This window comes from Ranitomeya variabilis, chromosome 8, assembly GCF_051348905.1.
Source record: "Ranitomeya variabilis isolate aRanVar5 chromosome 8, aRanVar5.hap1, whole genome shotgun sequence".
NCBI lineage: Eukaryota > Metazoa > Chordata > Amphibia > Anura > Dendrobatidae > Ranitomeya > Ranitomeya variabilis.
This window is the reverse complement of record NC_135239.1, coordinates 36,260,940-36,282,386: the sequence shown is the minus strand read 5'-3', so window position 1 is coordinate 36,282,386 and position 21,447 is coordinate 36,260,940. Positions and strand designations below refer to the sequence as shown.

Sequence of the window (21,447 nt, the reverse complement as noted above, 5' to 3'; positions counted from 1 at the left end):
GGAAATTAGAGGAGCTTTCTGGGATTAGAAAATTGGTTGCTTATGTTTAAGATAGTCCATCAATATTATATTAATGGGGGTTCAACTCTTGGTACCTGCATCGATCAGATATTTGAAGGGACTGTGATCCCTATAAACTAATGATTGTAATCACTGAAGAGGCAGCCGCACTCGCCATGCTCTGCAGCCTCTTAATAATATCATTGCCTTGTTTATCTACATACTAGTGGCTTTGCAGGGTATTGCAGCCGCATCCCATTGAAGTGAATGGAAGAACGCTACAATTTCCAACACAGTCGCTAATATATAGATAATCAGAGTAATGCGGACCCTTCCAACAGCTGATTGCCAGAGTTGTTGAGAGTTGCATCTCGACCAATCTTATATGGATGGGCTATGCTATATCTATAATAATTTGGCTGCCCCCTGAAGCAGCAACAAAGGTGGGCATACCACATAAGCATCCGTGCAGCAGCTAAGAGCCCCGTGATTGTAAGTGTTTCAGTTTTGGTTGTTCCTGCCTTTTTGAGCTGTTACTTAGAGATAACCCATTTCTCCAGAAGAAATGCAAACATTGGTGGAGAATCGTGGCTATGAATGTGTCATCTCCCACCAGTCCCAAGAACTTGCGTCTGGAATGCCCCATCTGAACGGTGCATTGGCCGGGCATGTACACCACAGCTCCATCCATTCATTCTCTATGGGACTTGAAGAGAAAATATAGCACAAAGCTCGGTGTTTTTCAGCAGTACCATGGAGAATGAATAGAGCGGTGGTGCATATGCTCGGCCAATGATCCATTCAGATGGGCATTTCAGAGTCCCGTTCTTGGCATTGGTTGGGTATCCCAGCAGTTGGACCACCAACCACTGAAGATAGGGGATAACTTTTAGGGCAGGGGATAACTTTTAGGGCAGGACAGATGATCATATTTTTGGTCCGCGTGAGATCCATCAAAACGTCAGATTACACTCGGACCAATGGAGCTGTGCGCATGTCCGATTTTTGCCATATGTATGTATGAGTTTGATCCAATATTCGGATGCCCTCGGCCTTACAAATCAATTAGTCCATGGAAACCATCGGACTGCACTCTGACGACATTTTTCTCCATCTTCTTCTCATCCAAGAGAATCGGATCACACTGTGCTCACTCTCTGATCAAACTCTGCACAATCAACCTCCTAAGGACTAAGAACACTACATGTGTTCGAAACGCGTTCAGTGGTTCATGGCTGTTCGTTAACGGCAATTGCCGGTCACTTCTAATTTGATTTGCGGATCCCCTTTTTTCTTCACAGAAAGGGTGAAGCTAGCAGCAGGCACTTCTGTCTTGTGTGACAAGACCTGGTGCTGTAATGGGCACTAGTTAAATCTTTCCTATAGGACCCTCTCCCTAGTGGATCTCCCCGAGCGACAGATTAGATATTGGATTAATAAGTGGCGTTTTACCTTTTCGTTGGGTCTACATATTTTTTATATACACTTGGGTTCAAGGCCAGAGGCATTCTTATCCTCCATATTACATTGCAGTGTTCTACAATCAGTAATTGTTTTGTGGAAAACACCATAGAGATTCCATCGTGTGATAAAAATGTTTATACTAAAATCACAGCCATGTTATTCTGTTTTCTCCTCATTCTACCATCTTTATAATGTTACTATTTCTTACCACCACAGCATGGATTTTAGACATGAAACACTACTACAATGTAGTCATCCTCCCTGTAGCACCTTCTCCTCACCCGACTTGATTGACGGGTCTAAAGTCTTTCCCTTTACTCAAATAGCGAGGGACCTGTCAATCTAGATTAGGTGAGAGGGGAGAAGCCATCAAGTGCCCACCCAAAGCACTATTCTTCAGGTTCCAGTGTAAGGAACTTCCCTAGCTAAGCTTTACTTCGGAAGCCCTAACCACCAAACTGATGGGTCCCTGGGTGTGTGTACTAACATTCTTTACCTTAAACGTCACTCTCAAAGTGACGTTCATCCATCCTGGACCCGTATGTTGCACCACCCTAGGTCCCTAAGTCCACTGCCCTGCCCATTTTTACCCTTTCAGGTAAAAATGTTACCTTCCTGCACAATCCCGGCGTCCTCTTGCGGCTTCATATCTGGTGTGATCAATAACATGGCCATCAACCCATCAGACGGCAGTATAGCAGTGACATTTCAAGGGGTTGTCCGGTACAAACCAATAAGTCTGCAGTCACTCTGTGTGACTGCAGACTTATGAATCCCCCAGAGCACGCACTGTGCGCTTCGGGGATTAGCCAGTTTCGAAACCATGACTGGAGGGTATGTATGACTTACACATTCTCCAGGCCAGTGGACGCAGCCTCGCTTTCAATACACTTGTATGGAGTGAGGCCACGCCCTCTAGTCAGCCACGCCCACTAGCTAGCCACATAACTACATGGGGCGCAACCTTGGCTCAATACAAGTGAATTGAGCGAGGCCACACCCACTGACGGGAGCATCTATAACTCATACATACCCTCCAGTCCCGACTCAGAAAATGGTGAATCCTCACAGCAGGCACCCACTATATCCGGCACGGAGGCCCACTGAGGACCCAAGGCACCAGAAGATCGACTGGTGTTCCGGCGGGCCAGTCCAATGCTGCATGTAGATGTACCCAATGGATCCTTTGTGTCTCATTACCCAAAAAACTTGGATTATATATCTACTAACATAGGCTATATAGTCAGCAAAAATAAAATCAAAGAATTGACCCCCCAATCCATTTACAGTACTTTAGACAACATATGACAGATCTTTTTTCTTTGCTATTTATAGTGCTGTGGATCCCTTAATGATGACCTGTCACTTGTCATAATATGTATTTTTGTTACCTTTCCTTCTGAATCTGGAATCATTTTTGCTTTGTTCCTGTGCCTTTCCATTCATGAGATATGACCCCTCTTCTCTGTACATAAATCTAGTCTTGTAAGCAAGCAGTCATACTCAACAACTCATCTTCGTGAGTACCCCACTCACTTCACTAAAAAGATTAAATTTATACACAAACGAGATGGGCCCATATTTCAGCCAATAAAAAAAAATGCCAGATTCAGGAAAACTGCAAAAAAAAAAAACCTTTTAGATCAGGTTAAAAAAAATCACGTATTTGTGGGAAGTGACAGTCTCTTTTTAAAGAGGTTTTTCAAGACAGACAAGAAATATTTAGGCATCTTTGAAAACTACATTATATAGTTTTATGTATGTGATATTTTATTAATAAACTTGTGGCACTGCCATGGAAACGGCATGCACCCCAAATTATATTAATTTATAAGTTAATATACCCTCTTGGTAAAAAAAAAAAAGAGATTTATATACAGAGAAGAGAGGGACACATTTCTAGAGTGGCAAGCCGCGGGATTCAAGAAAAACATTGCCAGATTCAGGAGCACAGGAAGATAAAAATACAATTTTATGGTAAGGGACTGGTCATCTACAACTGGTACAAGGGCCAAAGAGCCCCATGTGGCATGAACAGCTGCAACTTCTGAACCTCCTATAGCTACACTACAAAAGCCAATGATAACATATAACTCATCATGATGAAAATATTTTATAATATCATACGTGCCATTTTTGTTTAGGCCTGCAACATTCATATCTTCTCAACTCAAGCCCCAGTCATATCACCTTCACTGTCCCTTCCACCCAGCATGAAGGGCACAGCTTGGTCAGGGCAGTGTTTATTATGAACACACATTTAATGAAGTGTTGTTTGGAGGTTATCTCACATCAAACCTCTCCCCATGAGAGCACCACTTGTTTTTTCCTGCAGAGATGTTCAGTCAGCCATAGAGGCCTCCACAATGTAGTTTCAATTGAATTTACCTACATTACAAGTAGATAAATCTCAGCTGATAATAGTGTCACTGCATTACTACTTATTGTGCAAAAATACCATATGGCAGCAGATGATAAATCTGTGGGTCTATAAGTGCAGATCTATCTCCGTGCTCACAATTTTGCCATGATCAAGAACCTTAAGGCTATGTTCACACGGTGCGGTTTTTGCTGCGGATCCGCAGCGGAATTGCACTGCGGATCCGCAGCAGTTTTCCATGTAGGTTACAGTACAATGTAACCCAATGGAAAAAAGGACCCGCTGTGCCGACGATCCTTTTTTCCACAGGCAAATCCGCAGCGGTTTTGCCTGCAGAAAAAAAGAAGTAGCATGTCACTTCTTTCTGCAGATTCCGCTGCGGGTTTCCAGCAGCACCAATAGGAAACTGCATTTGGAAACCCGCAGTGGAATCCGCAGAAGAAAAAGGATCAAAAACCGCAGCTAAAATCAGCGCTGAATTTAGCTGCGGTTTTTCAAAACAGGACCTGAAAAAAAAAGGATCGTGTGAAAGTAGCCTAAAGCTAGCCATACTTCTAACTTCCAGCAGTTTTACAACTATGCTATGTGTATGCATGCTTTGCTGATTTGATCAAAATTGCAGCAAGCAGCCCAGAAAGTGACACATTGGCAGAATCACAGTCTCTGCCCCCTACATCATGCAACTCCTAGTTGGGTAGCAAAAACCTGGTGACAGATTCCCTTTAAAAGATAAAGATTGCAACAGGGAAAACAGGTGAAATGAAAGGATCCCGGTCATGTAATATCCAATAGTAGTGTTATTCGTCATGTACACAGGACAGCTTGCTCTGAAAAGTGACTTGAAAGTAACATAATTATCCAAAGAAAGTACTAAAGATCAAACATACTTATTTTATTTGTCTTCAGTTTATGAGCCTTTAACATAATTGTCCCACCCCGGGCATACTTTTATTTTGATTATATATAAGTTTTTATCTATAAATTATTTTGTTTAATTCTACAACCATATTTTCTCTTCTTTTTTTTACGATTATATTTTGTAATATATACTATTTGTTTAATGACTTACTATAAAGAGGACAATTGCCTTTTATGATATCTGCATAATAATCTATTTATATAATGTGTGGCTACTTAATTAAGTGGCTCCGTTATTAATCAATCAATGGGCGTCCCAGTTCTAGCTTATCTTTGGGTGACATCTTCTGATAAATAGAAATTGTCTAGAAAAGACAACCCCTTAAATTGAATGTGTTATAAAAAAAATAGCTATTGCATACATTTAGTCTCTTTGTTAACTGTATTTATTTTTTGCCAAAGTTTTGTTTCCGTTTCACAAATTATATAATAAATGAAAATGTAAAACATTGCACTTTTCACACCGGCCACTGTGGCTTTTTTAATACTTTAACTTCCTGATGTTTCAGAAAATGCACATCTGCATTAGCAGCAATGAACAGTCTCAAACCCTGTCTTTTGTATTGAAGCATCTAATGAGCGTGTGCAAAGGTTATTGTGAAGGGAAGGGGAGTGGGTGAGCTCTGAAATCACATTGTGATTGGTGGATCCTGTGTTATCAGCTGTGTATAGAGGTGTGAACTGTCTTTGCAATCCTGCTTGTGTTGATAAGGAGCCTGCTGAAAACTGTTCCTCAATCAACAGCAAGTCAGAGTTTAAAATAGCCCTCATGGTCAGTGTGAAAATTGTAAGATTACAAAATTTGTTGAGTGATATGAAAAAAAAAAGTGGTCATGTTTTTAATGCATATAACATAAAAAAAACTAATGTAATAGTAATAATAATATAATAGGTAATTTTCTGATAACACATTCCCCATAAATTACCTTGTCATGTGAGTGCCACTTTGGTTAATTATCTTGCCTACGATCCTTTTTAGTCATGTGTATAAAAGTTACAGTGGATCCAATAAATACTCCAGCTCCCTATAAATTCTGCCATGTGTTGTGATGGGAGTCTGACTTTTGAAAATAAAAATGATCTAGGCGTCCATTGAGATGGTCATCATCAATGATCAAAGTCTGATTCATCCCCAGGCACTAAACTGTCCGTCTCATCCTTCATTCCATAGTAGAGGTCATCAATCTCAGAGTCATGGCTAGGCCCCGGCATAAATGAGGCAATCCCTGGTTCTTCTTTACCGATGTAGTGGGGACATGGATTGCTTTCATGTTTCACCTCGGGGTCCACTACTTCATGGGACAATTGGACTTTGATTCCTTCTGGTCCAGGTTCATCAATGAGGTCGATTCCTTCTCCAGAGATGGGACCTTGAAGCTCAGGCCCAGAGTTCCCCATCATCGGCCGGTCATTTTGCCAATCATCACTGCTGTGAAGAGATGACGTACAACTTCTGCCATCTTCAGATGCTGTAAGGTTGGTGTCTTCTTTAAGACAGACAAGGGGTGCGGAGTGGCTACAGAGAAGAAAAGCAATCAATTGAGATTGGACCTCATAAGGAAATTTCACTGAGAGTATTTCTAAGTGTAGGATCTAGTGAGGGAACTAATGGCTGTTGGTCATGTAGTTGACCGCATGTGCATCCCTTCATTGAGATTAATGGAAGTTATAGAATTTTTTTAGATCCCGTACTAATGTGAGCTGGACTAAACCATTCTTTTAGCAGAGAATGTGGCCAATTTTTTGTTTTTGCCCTTTTGTTTTTTCCTTCCCTTCTTCCAAACGCTGTAACTTAAAGTGGTTGTCCAGTCCAGATTTGGTACGAAAAGTCTGCAATCACTCTATGTGACTGCAAACTTGTGAATCCTCACAGAATGCACAGATTCTCCAGTGTCGGCGCCGAGAGCAGGTGGTCATGTGATCACAAGTATGAGATAAGCATACTTCCGGTCACATTCCAACTAGACGACGCTGCGCACGACTAGTTGGAATGTGGCAAGGAGTATGCATATGCAGCGCCCCAGAGTCCTGGTCGTTGCAGTACTGTGGCTCCGCCACTATGGGGAGCTATGGTGCGTCCGATGGCACTGAAGGAGTTCATCTGATCAGGTATCACAGACACCAATACATTTCACAGCCGAGCCTCCGGGGGGAGCTAAGGGTGCTATTCATTAGGCCACTCCCCACCATAGTGGGTAAACTGGGGGTCAGGCAGGAAGTTAGATCAGAAGCTGACTGGGTTGGAACCAGGCAACACCTGGTGGCAGAGGGTGTTGTAGGGGAAGATACAGTAGGGTCTCTGTCAGGGGTGGGATCCTGACAGAGGCTTGGCATTGAAAAGAACGTAACGGGTCCGCGCCAGCTCCGGGAAGCGGCGGGACCCAAGAAAGGACTAGAAGCGAGATAGATTGTGCTGAGTGAGAAACGAGATCAAGCAATAGGAGAATTCCAGTAGGGGTCGTGCTGTAAGACCGGAGCAACACCCTACTGAGGCGCACTACCGGTGGCCGGAACGCCGAGGGAGTATTATAACATTCAGCTTCAAGCAATACTCTAAACAGCGGCAGGACAGTCAGTTTAAGGCGGGCTGTCTAACACATATCACCTATGAAGTCTTGGGAGGCAATTGCGGGAGAGGGGCGTCTCTAGGGTCCCGGAAGAACTCCAGGCCTATCCGACAAACGGGTGCCGTTCTAACTGTAACATCAGGAAGGGACGGACGATTAGAAGAACATCATTTAATCGAGTTGTGAGGGAACTTAAGAAACAGACACAACGGTTGTGGGGTACTTTCCGTAAGCACAGCAGGGGAGGACTACAACACATAGCGCTAAGAAGGAAGGCACCGATTTCCACCTGTGAAGTGAACTCTGGAGGTGCCATTGGACCGGCCGGACTTGCGCAGCCTGGTGAACCGTATTCTGGACTGAGGACTCAGAGATCTCCAGTAAAGAGGTAAAGAGACTGCAACCTGGTGTCCTCGTTATTTACCGCGACCTGCACCCCACAACTGCACCGTTACAACACCACTTATTGCACCGGACGTCCCCCACTGACAGACAGGGCCACGGACCGGGTCTAGCCACCGTGATAACCCCAGGACTGAGACCCAGAGGCCCGGCTCCGGGTACCCCTCGGCCCTGCGGCGGTGTGGGGGCGCTCCACATATCTCATACTTGTGTTTACATGACAACCCACTCCAGACACTGGAACTGTAGAAGTCTGATCACTTTGCGATAATCATAGATGTTGCGCCATCTGATATTTTTCAATTTGTCACTACTAGTAGTTTTAGCGTACAGGATCCCGCCGTCATCACGTATGATAACAGAGATTTATGTGTTCCTGAACACTTTCCAGTAAGTTGTTGCTACGTACCAATTGGCTTCGACCATCGCGTTCTCTTCTTTGCAGACTGAATTCCTGTGTATCTCTACCTTGGCTTCTACCTTGGCTTGTAAATCCCCCAACTTTGACTGTGGTAATAGAGGGACTGATTGGACTAAGTCGTCTTCTCCAGGCTTCTCCACTTTGATGTGAATTTGTTCATAAGATGGTAGAGAGGCTTCGTATTTCGCAGCATCTTTAGCGCTTGTGTAAGGTGTGGTAGACCTAATAAGATATAAATGCAGAAAAATAGTCCAGTGCATTATCATATTTCCCATGTCTTATGCACTACTTGTGCTTATTGCAAAATTTAAAGCTGACCTAAAACAGCCATATTTTTGGGAATATTCAGGTTAATGTAAATGAGAAAATAATCCTCATAACAAGGTACCTTACAACAAAAGTTACTTATCTCTGGGCCACTTTTACTTCCCCTGTTTTATACCTTTTGAGCGATGGCCTTGTTGGAGTCCCACCATTTTATAATGACCGTGCCTCTCCAAGCCTCATTGTTGACTAAATTGGTGGACACAGGCAGAAAAGGGCCCCTGTGCAAGAACAATATATGGGCCCTTTGTAGTCTAATACAGTGACATGTAAAAGTTTGGACACCCCTATTATTGTAAACAGTTAAGCAAGTTGAAGATTAAATAATCTCTAAAAGGCCTAAAGTTAAAGATGACACATTTCCTTTGTATTTGAGGAAAAAAATATATATATTGTCATTTTTTTACATTTTAGAAATTATAAAAAGGAAAATGGGCCAATGCAAAAAGTTTGGACACCCTTGGATATTTGTGTGCTCGCTTAGCTTTGACCAAGGTATCAGACCTTTATTACCCTGTTAGGGTTATGGTTTGTTCACTATCATTGTTAGGAAAGGCCATGTTGTGCAAATTTCCCAGCTTTATAAAACCCAGCATCTTCTAACCTTGTGCCAAAAAAACATCAAATGAAAATGGTGGAGGCACACAAAGCAGGAGAAGGTTATAAGAAGATAGCAAAGTGTTTTCAAGTTGCCCTTTCCTTAGTTTGAAATGTAATTAAGAAATGTTAGTTAACAGGAACAGTGGAGGTCAAGATATGGTCTGGAAGACTAAGCAACATTTCAGTGAGAGATTGTAGGATTGCTAGAAAGGCCAATCAGAACCCCAGCTTGATTGCAAAAGACCTTCACAAAGATTTATCAGACTCTGATACATTGCCTCCCATCTTCTTGCGCCGCCGACCTCCTGCTTGCTTCACAGGCTCCCCAACATCACGCTCCGTACTTATGCGCAGGCGTACTTATGTGCCCTGTTGAGGGCAGCGTAAAGTACTGCAGTGCGCAGGTGCTGGGCCTCTATGACCTTTCCCGGCGCCTGCGCACTGCAGTACTTTGCTCTGCCCTCAACAGGGCACATAAGTACGCCTGCGCCGAAGCACGATGCCAGGGAGCCTGTGAAGCAAGCAGGAGAGCGGCGGCGCAAGAAGATGGGAGGCGCCGGACCTGGACCTGCAACGCCCATCGGACCAGACTGCTCCCCGGGTGAGTATAATAAAACTTATTTTTCCTCTTTCAGGTCGGATTGGGGGCTTATATCCAGCATCATAGAATGCTGTATATAAGCTCTGAATGTCAATGGACGCATCTTATATAGGCCAAAACAGCTAACAGGTTCCCTTTAATCTTCAACTTGCTTAACTGTTCACAATAACAAAAATTTTGGCCAGGGTGCCCAAACATTTATATGCCACTGTAGGTCATCGTAATGAACAATTCCACTAGATTTGGAGGTGAGGTGGCCCCCTTACCTCTTGGGCCCCTGTGCAGCTGCACAGGTTACACTAATGATATGTCCATTCCTGTCCCTCCCTGTAGGATTGGACAAGCTCCGTCTCATGGCAGAGTATCCTGGCACAATGCACAAGAAACTTTCTGGTAGTTCTGCTTTGCAGGAGATTTTGGGACACTTTTATGATCCATGAAAAATATACCATCTCTCTTCTTTTTCTGGTAGCCTCCTTACATTGCACAAGTTTTGTCTTAGGAACAGAAAAAGAGCCAACGTCAGCCTCTATGGTCAGCCTCTGTTGTCAGCCTCTATGGTCAGCCTCTACGGTAGGTATCCTTGTCTATGTGTCTCTATATTAACAGACTGTGAACAAACCGTGTTAAAGGCTAACCATACAGATATGGCACCTCACATCTGGCCATTGAACAACTGCAGGATCAGACTACACAAGGTTTACTTGTAGTCTGTAACCATGGAGACACAAAGGTTTGAATAGAAGCTGTTTACGTTTTACTCAACATGATATAATGGTTGTAAACAAGATAACAGTTTGCTGTTAAGATGCATTGGAAAAACAAAACTAGTTGGGAAGTTATATGTAGTCTTGAAAGGTCAAATGTCACCAAATTTCACAATACAAACTATAAAAATTCTTAAATAGATCTCTAAGACCCAATGTGGCTGGTGTACTTACTTCACAAGCCTACATCATACTGGATCGTTAACCCTTTTTAAGGCTTTTCCTTGTCATGTTAAAATAGTAATTTTAGCATTTTAGGTGGGAAAACTTTGAATGAAAATTACACAGCCATTACACCATCGCATCAGGTACAGGAGATCTATTATGTAACAATGTACAGTTTGTGCTGTGAAATCTAGTGACAGATCTGTTTTAAGAGAACCTGTCACCAGGTTGAAAGTTTCCAGGTTTTTTTGCCCTTATTTTATTCCCACCACTCCCCTGAGCATACCATTTTTTGTCCTAAATCCACCCTACGGTTCTAGACATATGGTCCTTTTTATTCAATGCTATTTTTTTAAGGTCGTTATCAAGGAGATGTTCACAGGCTCCTCGGGGGTGTGTCTTTGGACTGTTCTGCATTATTACCCTATAAGCCACGCCCCCTTGTTAGGAGCATAAAAAAAATAGCACGAAATAAAAAGCCCCATATCTCTGAAACTGTATGGTGGATTATAAAAAGTAAAAAAATGGACTACTAAGGGGAGCAATGGGAATAAGATAAGAGAAAAAAAACGGCCACTTTTGACCTGGTGACATGTCATATTTAAATAGCACGAGTATATGATTATCTGCTGTCATCATATCACGTTTCTATTCTTTATACACTACCTTTCTCCTGAATTATCTCTGATAATAAACTTCCTTGTTTTCACTCCAGTTTAATATGATGTGCCTGTTAGATAAACTTCTACATAGTTTCCACTTTACACGACGTAATAATGTTTGACCTTGGAGTAAATGACACGAGGAATAATCTGTAGGAATAATTATGTAAAGTTCATCATTCAGTCTGCTAGAGACATACCACTGCTTCTGGGGAAATTCAGGATTAGCCAATGCAGAAGATTTCTCTGACAAAGGGACAGTTTCCATATCCACCGGGACAAATGTGATCTGTAAAAATGTTACAGAAAAAAATATATATATATAGAAATGCAGAAAAAGAAAAAAAAAAAAAAGTAAACCAATTTTAGTCTGATGGGTTTTTTTTTTGCTAGTAGTAAAAGTGCCATAAATTTTACAGTTATCTAATCATGCACACAATGATATCACACCCCATGCATAATACACAGAGTGATGTCACAATACCGAGGTAGGAAACACAATGATGTCACAACAAAGAGATAATAAACACGGTGATGTCACAGAACAGAGAGGTTATACAGTAGAGTGACGTCACAGTACGGGGGTAATATCACAATACAGCAATCATCATTACAGCTGTACGATAACACAAACCACGAAGAAATAACAGACGCGATGATGTCATAGTACATGGATAACAAACACTGCAAAATCATACGTATTAAAGTGATGTAGAATGGGAATAATGCACATAGTAATGTCAAATGATGTGCATAAGCATATGACAGAACAGTGATAATGTCACATAAGTGGAATATCAAACAATGATGTCCCAGTGTATTGATAACAAAATGGTTATTATACACGGTAATTTAATAGTATAATAGGGAATTTTGCACACAGTGATGTCACATTATGTGCACAGTCAAGAAACTAGAATAATAACTAGATCAGAGAGAATTGTAGAGGTAGAACCGGCAGCAAGGAAAACTGGTGAAAAACGCAGGATACAAGTTATACATATAATGGGCAGAAATGGTGTTATTCCCCATGTTCACACACACAACAGCTTATTCTGAAAAGTCATCTGGAATAACAAAAAATAGTATAAAGTGTCTCTAGAAGTTGTATTTGTATTTACAAATAAGAAAACACGCTCTTCTAATATTACTCCTCATCCTTAAAATCTTTAAGCATACAAGGAAATATGAAGAGCTCAATAGAATAAGCGGCCATGCTCCTACCTTGGGGTAGCACTGACAGATGCTCCAGGTGATCCCTACAGACACCAGTAAGACCCCCACACAACAGAATGTGATGTATATCTGGGGTTTTTCCACACTCATAATGAACATGCCGATCATTATCAAGAAAAATCCCAGGACGATGAGTCCGTAGCGGAAGGTTTTATCCTCTGCCATATCCTCCAGAAGAAAAAAATAAAGTTTCCCTGGGGGTTATTAAAAGTGAAGGCGTCCAGGTATGAAAGATGGAATTAAAGCGACAGGCGTCACAGAGCTCCTACTGTACTTGGTGATCTACTGCTCGTTCCACAATCAGACGTAGACCGGTCCTGACCAAAGTTGATCCAGCCAGTTCTAAAAAGTATTGAAATGAATGCAAATAGTCTCCTGAAATTTCCACTCCAGCGATGCTGCCCGCCTCTGTTTCACCTTCCCTGGAGGTATAAATACCCAGGAATGTCTACACCTAGACCTGTTGTGTATATAAATGAATGACTGCGGACCTCTGCCGAGCCTGCCAGTGCCATACACCACATTATATTGTACCCCTGTAAATCTTTACAGGAGCTTTCACCTTTTTTTTTTTTTTTTTTTTAAAGTATGTATACATGTATACAATGCTATCAATTGGTATGTGCTTTACCTGCTCCTGTGCTTTTGATGATCCTTCTAAACTTATTTTTAGAATAATCTAATTAAAGGGAACCTGTCACCCCCAAAATCGAAGATGAGCTAAAGGCCCCGTCTCACTAAGCGATTTACCAACGATCACGACCAGCGATACGACCTGGCCGTGATCGTTGGTAAGTCGCTGTGTGGTCGCTGGGGAGCTGTCACACAGACCGCTCTCCCCAGCGACCAACGATCAGGGGAACGACTTCGGCATCGTTGAAACTGTCATCAACGATGCCGAAGTCCCCCTGCAGCACCCGGTAACCAGGGTAAACATCGGGTTACTAAGCGCAGGGCCGCGCTTAGTAACCCGATGTTTACCCTGGTTACCAAAAAAAACAAACACTACATACTCGCCTTTCGGTGTCCAGGTCCCTTGCCGTCTGCTTCCTGCTCTGACTGAGCCGCCGTACACTGAGAGCGCAGCGGTGACGTCACTGCTGTGCTCTCACTTCTCACTGTACGGCCGGCAGTCAGTGAGAGCAGGAAGCAGACGGCAAGGGACCTGACGGACATCAGAAGGCGAGTATGTACTGTTTGTTTTTTTTTACATTTACGCTGGTAACCAGGGTAAACATCGGGTTACTAAGCGCGGCCCTGCGCTTAGTAACCCGATGTTTACCCTGGTTACCAGTGAAGACATCGCTGGATCGGTGTCACACACACCGATTCAGCAATGTCAGCGGGGCCTCAACGACCAAAAAAAGGTCCAGGCCATTCCGACACGACCAGCGATCTCGCAGCAGGGGCCTGATCGCTGGTACGTGTCACACATAGCGAGATCGCTATGGAGGTCGCTGTTGCGTCACAAAACTTGTGACTCAGCAGCGATCTCGCTAGCGATCTCGCTATGTGAGACGGGGCCTTAAGCCCACCGGCATCAGGGGCTTATCTACAGCATTCTGTAATGATGTAGATAAGCCCCCGATGTATCCTGAAAGATGAGAAAAAGAAGTCAGATTATACTCACCTGTGGGGGGCGGCGGTCCGATCGGATGGGCGTCGCGGTTCGGGGCCTCCCATCTTCATAGGATGACGTCCTCCTCTTGTCTTCACGCTGCGGCTCCGGTGTACTTTGTCTGCCCTGTTGAGGAAAGTACTGCAGTGCGCAGGTGCTGGGCCTCTCTGACCTTTCCCGGCACCTGCGCACTGCAGAACTTTGCTCTGCCCTCAACAGGACAGACAAAGTACACTGGAGCCGCAGCGTGAAGACAAGAAGAGGACGTCATCGTAAAAAGATTGGAGGCCCCGGACCGGACCGCGACGCCCAGGTGAGTATAATCTAACCTCTTTTTCTCATCTTTCAGGATACATCGGGGGCTTATCTACAGCATTCCAGAATGCTGTAGATAAGCCCCTGATGCTGGTGGGCTTAGCTCATCTTCGATTTTGGGGGTGACAGGTTCCTTTTAACCCCTTTCTGACATTAGACGTACTATCCCGTCGAGGTGGTGTGGGCTCGTATGCCCACCGACGGGATAGTACGTCATAGCGATCGGCCGTGCTCACGGGGGGAGCGCGGCCGATCGCGGCCGGGTGTCATCTGACTATCGCAGCTGACATCCGGCACTAGTTGCCAGGAGCAGTCACGGACCGCCCCCGGCACATTAACCCCCGCCACACTGCGATCAAACATGATCGCAGTGTTCCGGCAGTATAGGGAAGCATCGCGCAGGGAGGGGGCTTCCTGCGGGCTTCCCTGAGACCCTCGGAGCAACATGATGTGATTGCGTTGCTCCGAGGGTCTCCTACCTTCTTCTCCCTGCAGGCCCTGGATCCAAAATGGCCGTGGAGCTGCATCCGGGTCCTGCAGGGAGGTGGCTTACCAAGCGTCTGCTCAGAGCAGACGCCGGGAAGCCTCCAGGAGTGCACGTCAGATCACTGATCTGACACCGTGCACAGCAAAGTGTCAGATCAGCGATCTTACACTATAACATGATGCCCCCCCCCCCCCGGGGCAATGTTATCGTACTGACCTGAAGAATAAAACTGCTTTATCCATTTTACCAAACACGGAACTGTATAAACACCCCCCAAAAGAAATTCATGAATAGCTGGTTTTTGGTCAATCTGCCTCACAAAAATCGGAATAAAAAGCGATCAAAAAATGTCACTTGCCCGAAAATGTTACCAATAAAAATGTCAACTCGTCCGGCAAAAAACAAGACCCCACATGACTCTGTGGACCAAAATATGGAAAAATTATAGTTCTCAAAATGTGGTAATGCAAAAAATAAAAATAAAAAACTGCTATAACTAGTAAATCAAACCCCCCCCCTTCATCACCCCCTTAGTTAGGGAAAAATTAAAAAAAATTATTTATTTCCATTTTCCCATTAGGGTTAGGGCTAGGGTCAGGGCTAGGGTTAGGGCTAGGGTTAGGGTTGGGGCTAGGGTTAGGGTTAGGGCTAGGGTTAGGGTTTGGATTACATTTACGGTTGGGATTAGGGTTAGGGGTGTGTCAGGGTTAGGGGTGTGGTTAGGGTTATGGTTGGGATTAGGGTTAGGGGTGTGGTTAGGGTTGGGATTAGGGTTAGGGGTGTGTTGGGGTTAGGGGTGTGGTTGGGGTTAGGGGTGTGTTTAGGTTAGGGTTTCAGTTGGGGGGTTTCCACTGTTTAGGCACATCAGGGGCTCTCCAAATGCAACATGGTGTCCCATCTCAATTCTAGTCAATTTTGCACTGAAGAGTCAAACTCTCCAATGGCCACATTGAAAAAAAGAATGGATAACACAGAGATGTCATCGGAGTGCTTTTGTATTTTACGGGATCTCACACAAGTGCTATCTGCACTTTTCTAGGTGTCATACTAGTGCTTCTATATTTCTATGGAGTCATGCTAGTTCTGATGGTTACAGATAACACAATACGCTTGATGGTTGCAATTCACATTTGGAAAAACGTAACTTTTTTTGTTCACACTTTCACAGTCCTCTATCGGGGACCAAGACTCAACTGAAAATCCAATTGTGCCAAAACTGACTACCGGCTTTTGTGTCTGGGAAGCTACCCCTCTTTTACAGTCTGCCGAGCAGCCCTGTTTATCCGGAGGCCAGCATCTCCGTGGGTCCTCGTGGCTGCCAGGTCACAGCCTTCATAGAATTTAATTACCTGTTGATGCGACTGTGCAAACATGTGCATCACCCAATGGTCCGCATGATGAGAGTAAGGTCCTGCATCAATGCGTCAGTCAGTGACGTCATATCTACACATACCTGCTGGACTGCACACATGGTCGCCAGGCTTCATCCATGGGTCGTATTCTAATGACTACATCAGGTGCATGATCAGCACTGTGAACACGTCCCTTCAGGTACGGGTAGATGCAATGGCATCGGGGGTACTCATCGCCCAATGTGGAAGTTGAGTTTCAGCGGATGACCCTTTTTTACTTAACACATAAGGGACAGTTGGCCTATGTACCAAGAGCCAATTGGGGTAACACTCTCCCTTTGGATTCCACCGGTTCACTGGCTTACCTGGACTGGAACTAATAGGCCACTTATTAGACCAAAATTAGACCCCTAGGAAGACTCCCCTCTGCCCCTTCTACCAATGTAGTAGCCCAGCGACCTGGCACCAAAATCCATACAGCTATGTCAGTGCCGGGCTCTTCCTCGGCGCATGGCATGACCTGGCAGCTATTCCTGCAAGTAGGCAGCCAGGAAACTATCATTCATGCTGCCAACTGATGTGACAGGGTATGGCGGAGCACTACATGTACCAGCCGAATACACACAGGAAAAAAAGGTGCAATGTCAACATAGGTCACAAAGTAACACAACATATACATAACATACACTAGACGTCGTCAATAGTATATTTAAAAAAATAAACTAATTAAAATAAAAAAGCTCCAAAGAAAAAAAATGTAAATCGATAATGATAAGGGGAAAATGAGGTTTGCTCTTTTCTAATGTTACATTCTGGTATTTAGCAGTCTATCTGTGGCTGCTGGTCACACACTTGCAAACAATTTTGTACACATAATTCTCCGATCTCTTTCCCATCCTCATCCGTTCCTTTTCTACAAACAATTCTGCACTCACATTAGCTGCGTGCACCCTAGGAACGGTCACAGTAAACACTTTTTACATGAGACCTCTATTCCAGACACAAAGATTTCTATGAAAATAAGGAAAGGTATAAAACATTAAAAAAATTCTCACTAAAACTGAAAAGACGATTCTTACCTAAGTTTATTGTCCTTTATTTCCGATACAAAATCAGCAGCAAATCCATCACATTAACAATGGTGGACATCACTATACATCAGTGCAATTAACAATTTCTCATTTTCTGGGGTTAAATTATAATTTGCTTCTGGATATTTCTAAGAGGATTTTCTGTGGTCAACACTGAGCTATAGTATAAGGATTCGTGATGTGACCTGAAGAATAAATGCACTCGTAAAAATTCTAATGACACTCTGGGTTTCCAAGTATTGACCTTCAGCCACAACCAGGCGTTTAGATCAGGCTGACTGGTCACAGAATCACTCCTGGTATTGGAAATTTCACTGGACACAGCACAACAAAGCTGTACATATTACACAGTAAGATTGATGTGTAGTGATGAGTGAACGTGCTGGGATAAGGCGTCTTTGGCATGCTCGAAAAATATGTCCGAGTCCCTGCAGCTGCTGTTCAACAGCTGCAACACGTGCATGGATTCCATGTTTGTTAGGCAATTCCTCCATGCGTTGCGGCTGTTGAATAGCCATGAGATGTGCAGCTGCAGGGACTCGAACATAGTTTTCGAGCAGGCCAAAGTCACTTGGTTAGCACCTGAGCATGCTGAGATAACACCTTATCAGAGCACATTCGTTCATCACTATTGCTCAAAATATTTTTCTTTTGCATAAGCCCTATTTATACATTGAGCCACAACCATTACTAGTTAACGTGAACGCTTTCTTTTGTTTCCCGATAACTCCACTGTTGTCACCATAAATAGTGAACATGACGGCACTTTGTCCACAGCAGGTCCCGTTTATTGAGTATAAATACAGGTGATTATCGCAGACACTCCTTCAGCTGTCACATCCACAGAGTCATTCCAGGAAAGGTGATGGGCGTTGGAGAAGTCCTAAGTCAAAACCTGACCGATCACCCCTAATATACATATTCAGCCAGATCTCTGACGCCGCTCGTCCCCCGGGATAAGAAGATTTAGCTTATCGAATGCTGGTTTCCAGTAAGGACTAGGAGATTTGGGTACACCTCGATGTGGTGGGATGGCTTTTACACTTATTTTTTTAATAAAAACCAGGAGATCCTAAGTACCCTATGTTATTTATATGTACTATTACATTTACTTACGTGCAACAGGGCATTTGCTGATTTTTTTTCGATCTTAGGTTTAGTCAGACTAATCCACATGAGTTTATCCAGAGTCAAAAAATTATGGATTCATCTAATTTATTTTATGGACATGAGGGAGAAAAAGTGCCCTATTTTTAAGGATTGCTCAGGAATTTGTCTACAGTTGGCAACTCTAATGTGTATGCAGGAACTGTGACCTAACCTTGCCAAGCCACGAGAAATATGAGTTTTCTAGAGTCAATAAACATCTGAAAATTTCTGTAAAGTCTGTACAATGGAGAGGGACGTTTTGCCATCTCCATCATGATATAAAACCCCCACCCTACAAAATCCTGCAGTGTCCAACGGGGCCGAAAGGCCACTTTCACCGAGATAAAGAATGGGACATTTAATTTAAAAACTGTACTCACCTCCTGTCCCCTCCTCTACCCATTTATGCCAGGAGATGTCGCAGGACACAGCCTGTGCAGACGCGCTGCGGCCGTCCAAGAGGTGAGTATAGCATTTTTTTTGTTTATTTCCTGTACATAATTACTTTTAAAGTAGGAAAACCCCTTTAAGTATTTTAAAATTGTATGCTTTGTTTCCATTTTCATTTGGCATAAGAGATGCTGAATTTCCGAGAGTTCTGAATTAAATTGCTCCAGTTAAAAATAAAGAATAATGCTATGATTCTGGTCATTAAGAGTCAGCAGCAACTTGTACTTTAGGCGAACAAGAGAGCTCCATAGACAAAGAACTATAGGGGTACTTGACCTAAGAGTGCCATCTGCTGGTGAGATAATGCATGTTCAAGCACCAAGCTGCATAGAGAATTTACACTTTCTCTCTCTGCAGCACATTTGACGTTTATTCCAGGCAAATCTCCCGGCGTATACGTGAAGTGTATCCCTAGTGCTTCATATAGCCAATGGCAATGAAAAGAGCATTCTTTTGGTCTCTGTCATTGACATTTTTTAATACTTTGACTTTTTTAATTATATATACTGTATATATTTTGCTATACATTGGACCTCCATAGCAAAACATATCACGCACAGCATATGTGTTTTACAATTTTGAGTCAGTATGCCTATGCAGTGCCATACATTGAAGCCTTATGTCGGTAGTATACATTGGAACATTTTCCAAAAGTATTCCTCTGCACTATGAACTGTGCGTTGATCCTTTATAGAGGACCTTGTCATTAATATCTGGATTATTGGGATTATTTCTGAAAAATCAGGACAATTGGTCAAATTAATGATAGTTGGCATGTATGCACCTCTTAATGAGATGGGAATAACCTTTAAAGGGAACCTATCACTTGCCATAATCTTTACCTGGTGTAAATGCCGCTGTTCTCCTGAATCCGGTGTTGTTTTTCTTTTGTATCTGCTCCTTTCTGTTCCTAAGATATGGCCACTTCTTCTCTGTATATAAATCTAGTGTTTTTAGCCATTTGGGTGTGGTCATTATGAAAACACCCACAGATCAGAGTTGGTGACCACACCCACTTTGCTAACCAAACAAGATTTATATAGAAGAAAAATGGGCCATATCTTAGGAATGGAGAGGAGCATGAACAAAAGAAAAACAGCGTCAGATTCAGTAGAACAGCGGCATTTATACCAGGTATAAATTATGGCAAGTGACATGTTCTCTTTAAGGGTTATTTCCATCTCTTTAAGACGTGCATATATGCCAACTATTTAGAATTTGTCTAATTGTCCTGATTTTTCAGCGATAATCCCAGGAAATGTGCAGTGTACCAGGCAAAAGGAGAATAGGTTACACACTGTAATTCCTGCCGATAAAGGAGCGTTTCTCACTGGGGCTGAAGAAGAACTACAATGCTCCTAAAGACACAAATTTTGGCAATTATGAGTGATGTCCCATAGCTAGATGATGCATGAACGCCAGGAGATTGATGTGTGAGCCCTCAGCCGATCCTTAGAATGAAAGCGCCACAGTGTCACGTCAGCGCTGCGCCCCTTCACAGTTTTTTCTCAGCACAGGGAGGTCCCGGCCACCTCCTGCAGTGGCTACATTCAAGCGAACAGGGCCGGCTGCAATTCCCTACACAACAGCTATACAATTAGGTAAAGATACAAAAAAGGTGAATAAAAAAACATGCACAAATCTAATTATGACTAACACACCATTGAGGACATATCCTTATAAGAATATCCCCTAAGTTTGCCACCCCCTCGACTTTAATGTTGATAAAAGTTTCCTCACAAATCCCCTCAAAATGGGAACAAAACAAAGACTTTTTAGATTACACTTACCCATTGGCTCCTACTATAAAGTATTGAGCATCTTCCTAGCCTAAAACGCCTGAAGACTGATTCACTCGCATCTTTTAACAGCTTATCGCCTTTGGAAGCATTTAAAAGACGTTCAAAAGCCCGAACAGATGGACAGTGTTTATGTAAGAGGAAGCAATGGTACCCCTGAAGAGCCTCTGCGTGATGTGGCATTAGCGAGAAAAGATTGCTGGACGAAACCATGCAGGGACAACCGGCACCAGAAAAGTTGCAGGGGGAACAAGTTTGTGTGTGGGACCCGGAAAGGTGCTGCGCATGACGGAGTTCCTGGATATAAAAGTCCTGCATGCCAAACCTCGGCGTGATTTGGCGCCGAGCGGAGCGGACATGGGCCAGAGATGACGCTAAAGCCAGTATGACAGGTCTCAGCAGAGAGCGTGAGCCAGCAGTGCGCTGGCCACCGGTAAACAAGGTCCGGACGATGGCCAGTGAATTCCAAAGACCTGACAACACAGTTCAAGACCCGACTTGCGGCTCAATTTTTTTTTCTTTTGTATTGTTGCATTCTGTGCAAACCGGGGTGTGGCCTTCCCCTCTCCTGAGTTGGAAATTGTATATGAGGCTTCTGGTGTTCACTGGTTGGGCCCAGTCCTTTTGTCTGCCGTTATTCACACTGAGGTCAACATTGAAATTTTAAATGCACTTTTGC

General features: G+C 43.4%; 1 protein-coding gene across 2 annotated transcripts; it reads right to left on the bottom strand.

Annotated features, from left to right (window-relative positions):
• Positions 1-4,658: 4,658 nt before the first annotated feature.
• Positions 4,659-21,033, bottom strand: BSND (barttin CLCNK type accessory subunit beta). 2 transcript variants are annotated; one of them, XM_077278860.1, is made up of 4 exons: positions 20,760-21,033; positions 11,472-11,560; positions 8,141-8,374; positions 4,659-6,278 (listed from the first exon to the last, which is right to left on the bottom strand). In XM_077278860.1, exons 1-4 carry the CDS (start codon positions 20,979-20,981, stop codon positions 5,870-5,872), a joined length of 954 nt encoding a protein of 317 aa, XP_077134975.1. In that variant the 5' UTR covers positions 20,982-21,033; the 3' UTR covers positions 4,659-5,869. The 2 variants fall into 2 exon arrangements, with proteins under 2 accessions (XP_077134975.1, XP_077134976.1); XM_077278861.1 differs by lacking the exon at positions 20,760-21,033 and adding an exon at positions 12,496-13,216 and having other exon boundaries at positions 4,662-6,278.
• Between the last annotated feature and the right edge of the window lie 414 nt (positions 21,034-21,447).

Bases quoted from the DNA above. Each gene is read 5' to 3' on its own strand.
- BSND (XM_077278860.1), bottom strand. From the start codon at position 20,981: ATGGTTTCGTCCAGCAATCTTTTCTCGCTAATGCCACATCACGCAGAG. The intron at 11,561-20,759 runs GTAAGTGTAATC...ACATTTTTACAG, and splicing joins TTTATAGTAGGAGCCAATGG to ATCACATTTGTCCCGGTGGA. The intron at 6,279-8,140 runs GTACGTAGCAAC...TCTTCTCTGTAG, and splicing joins GCGATGGTCGAAGCCAATTG to CCACTCCGCACCCCTTGTCT.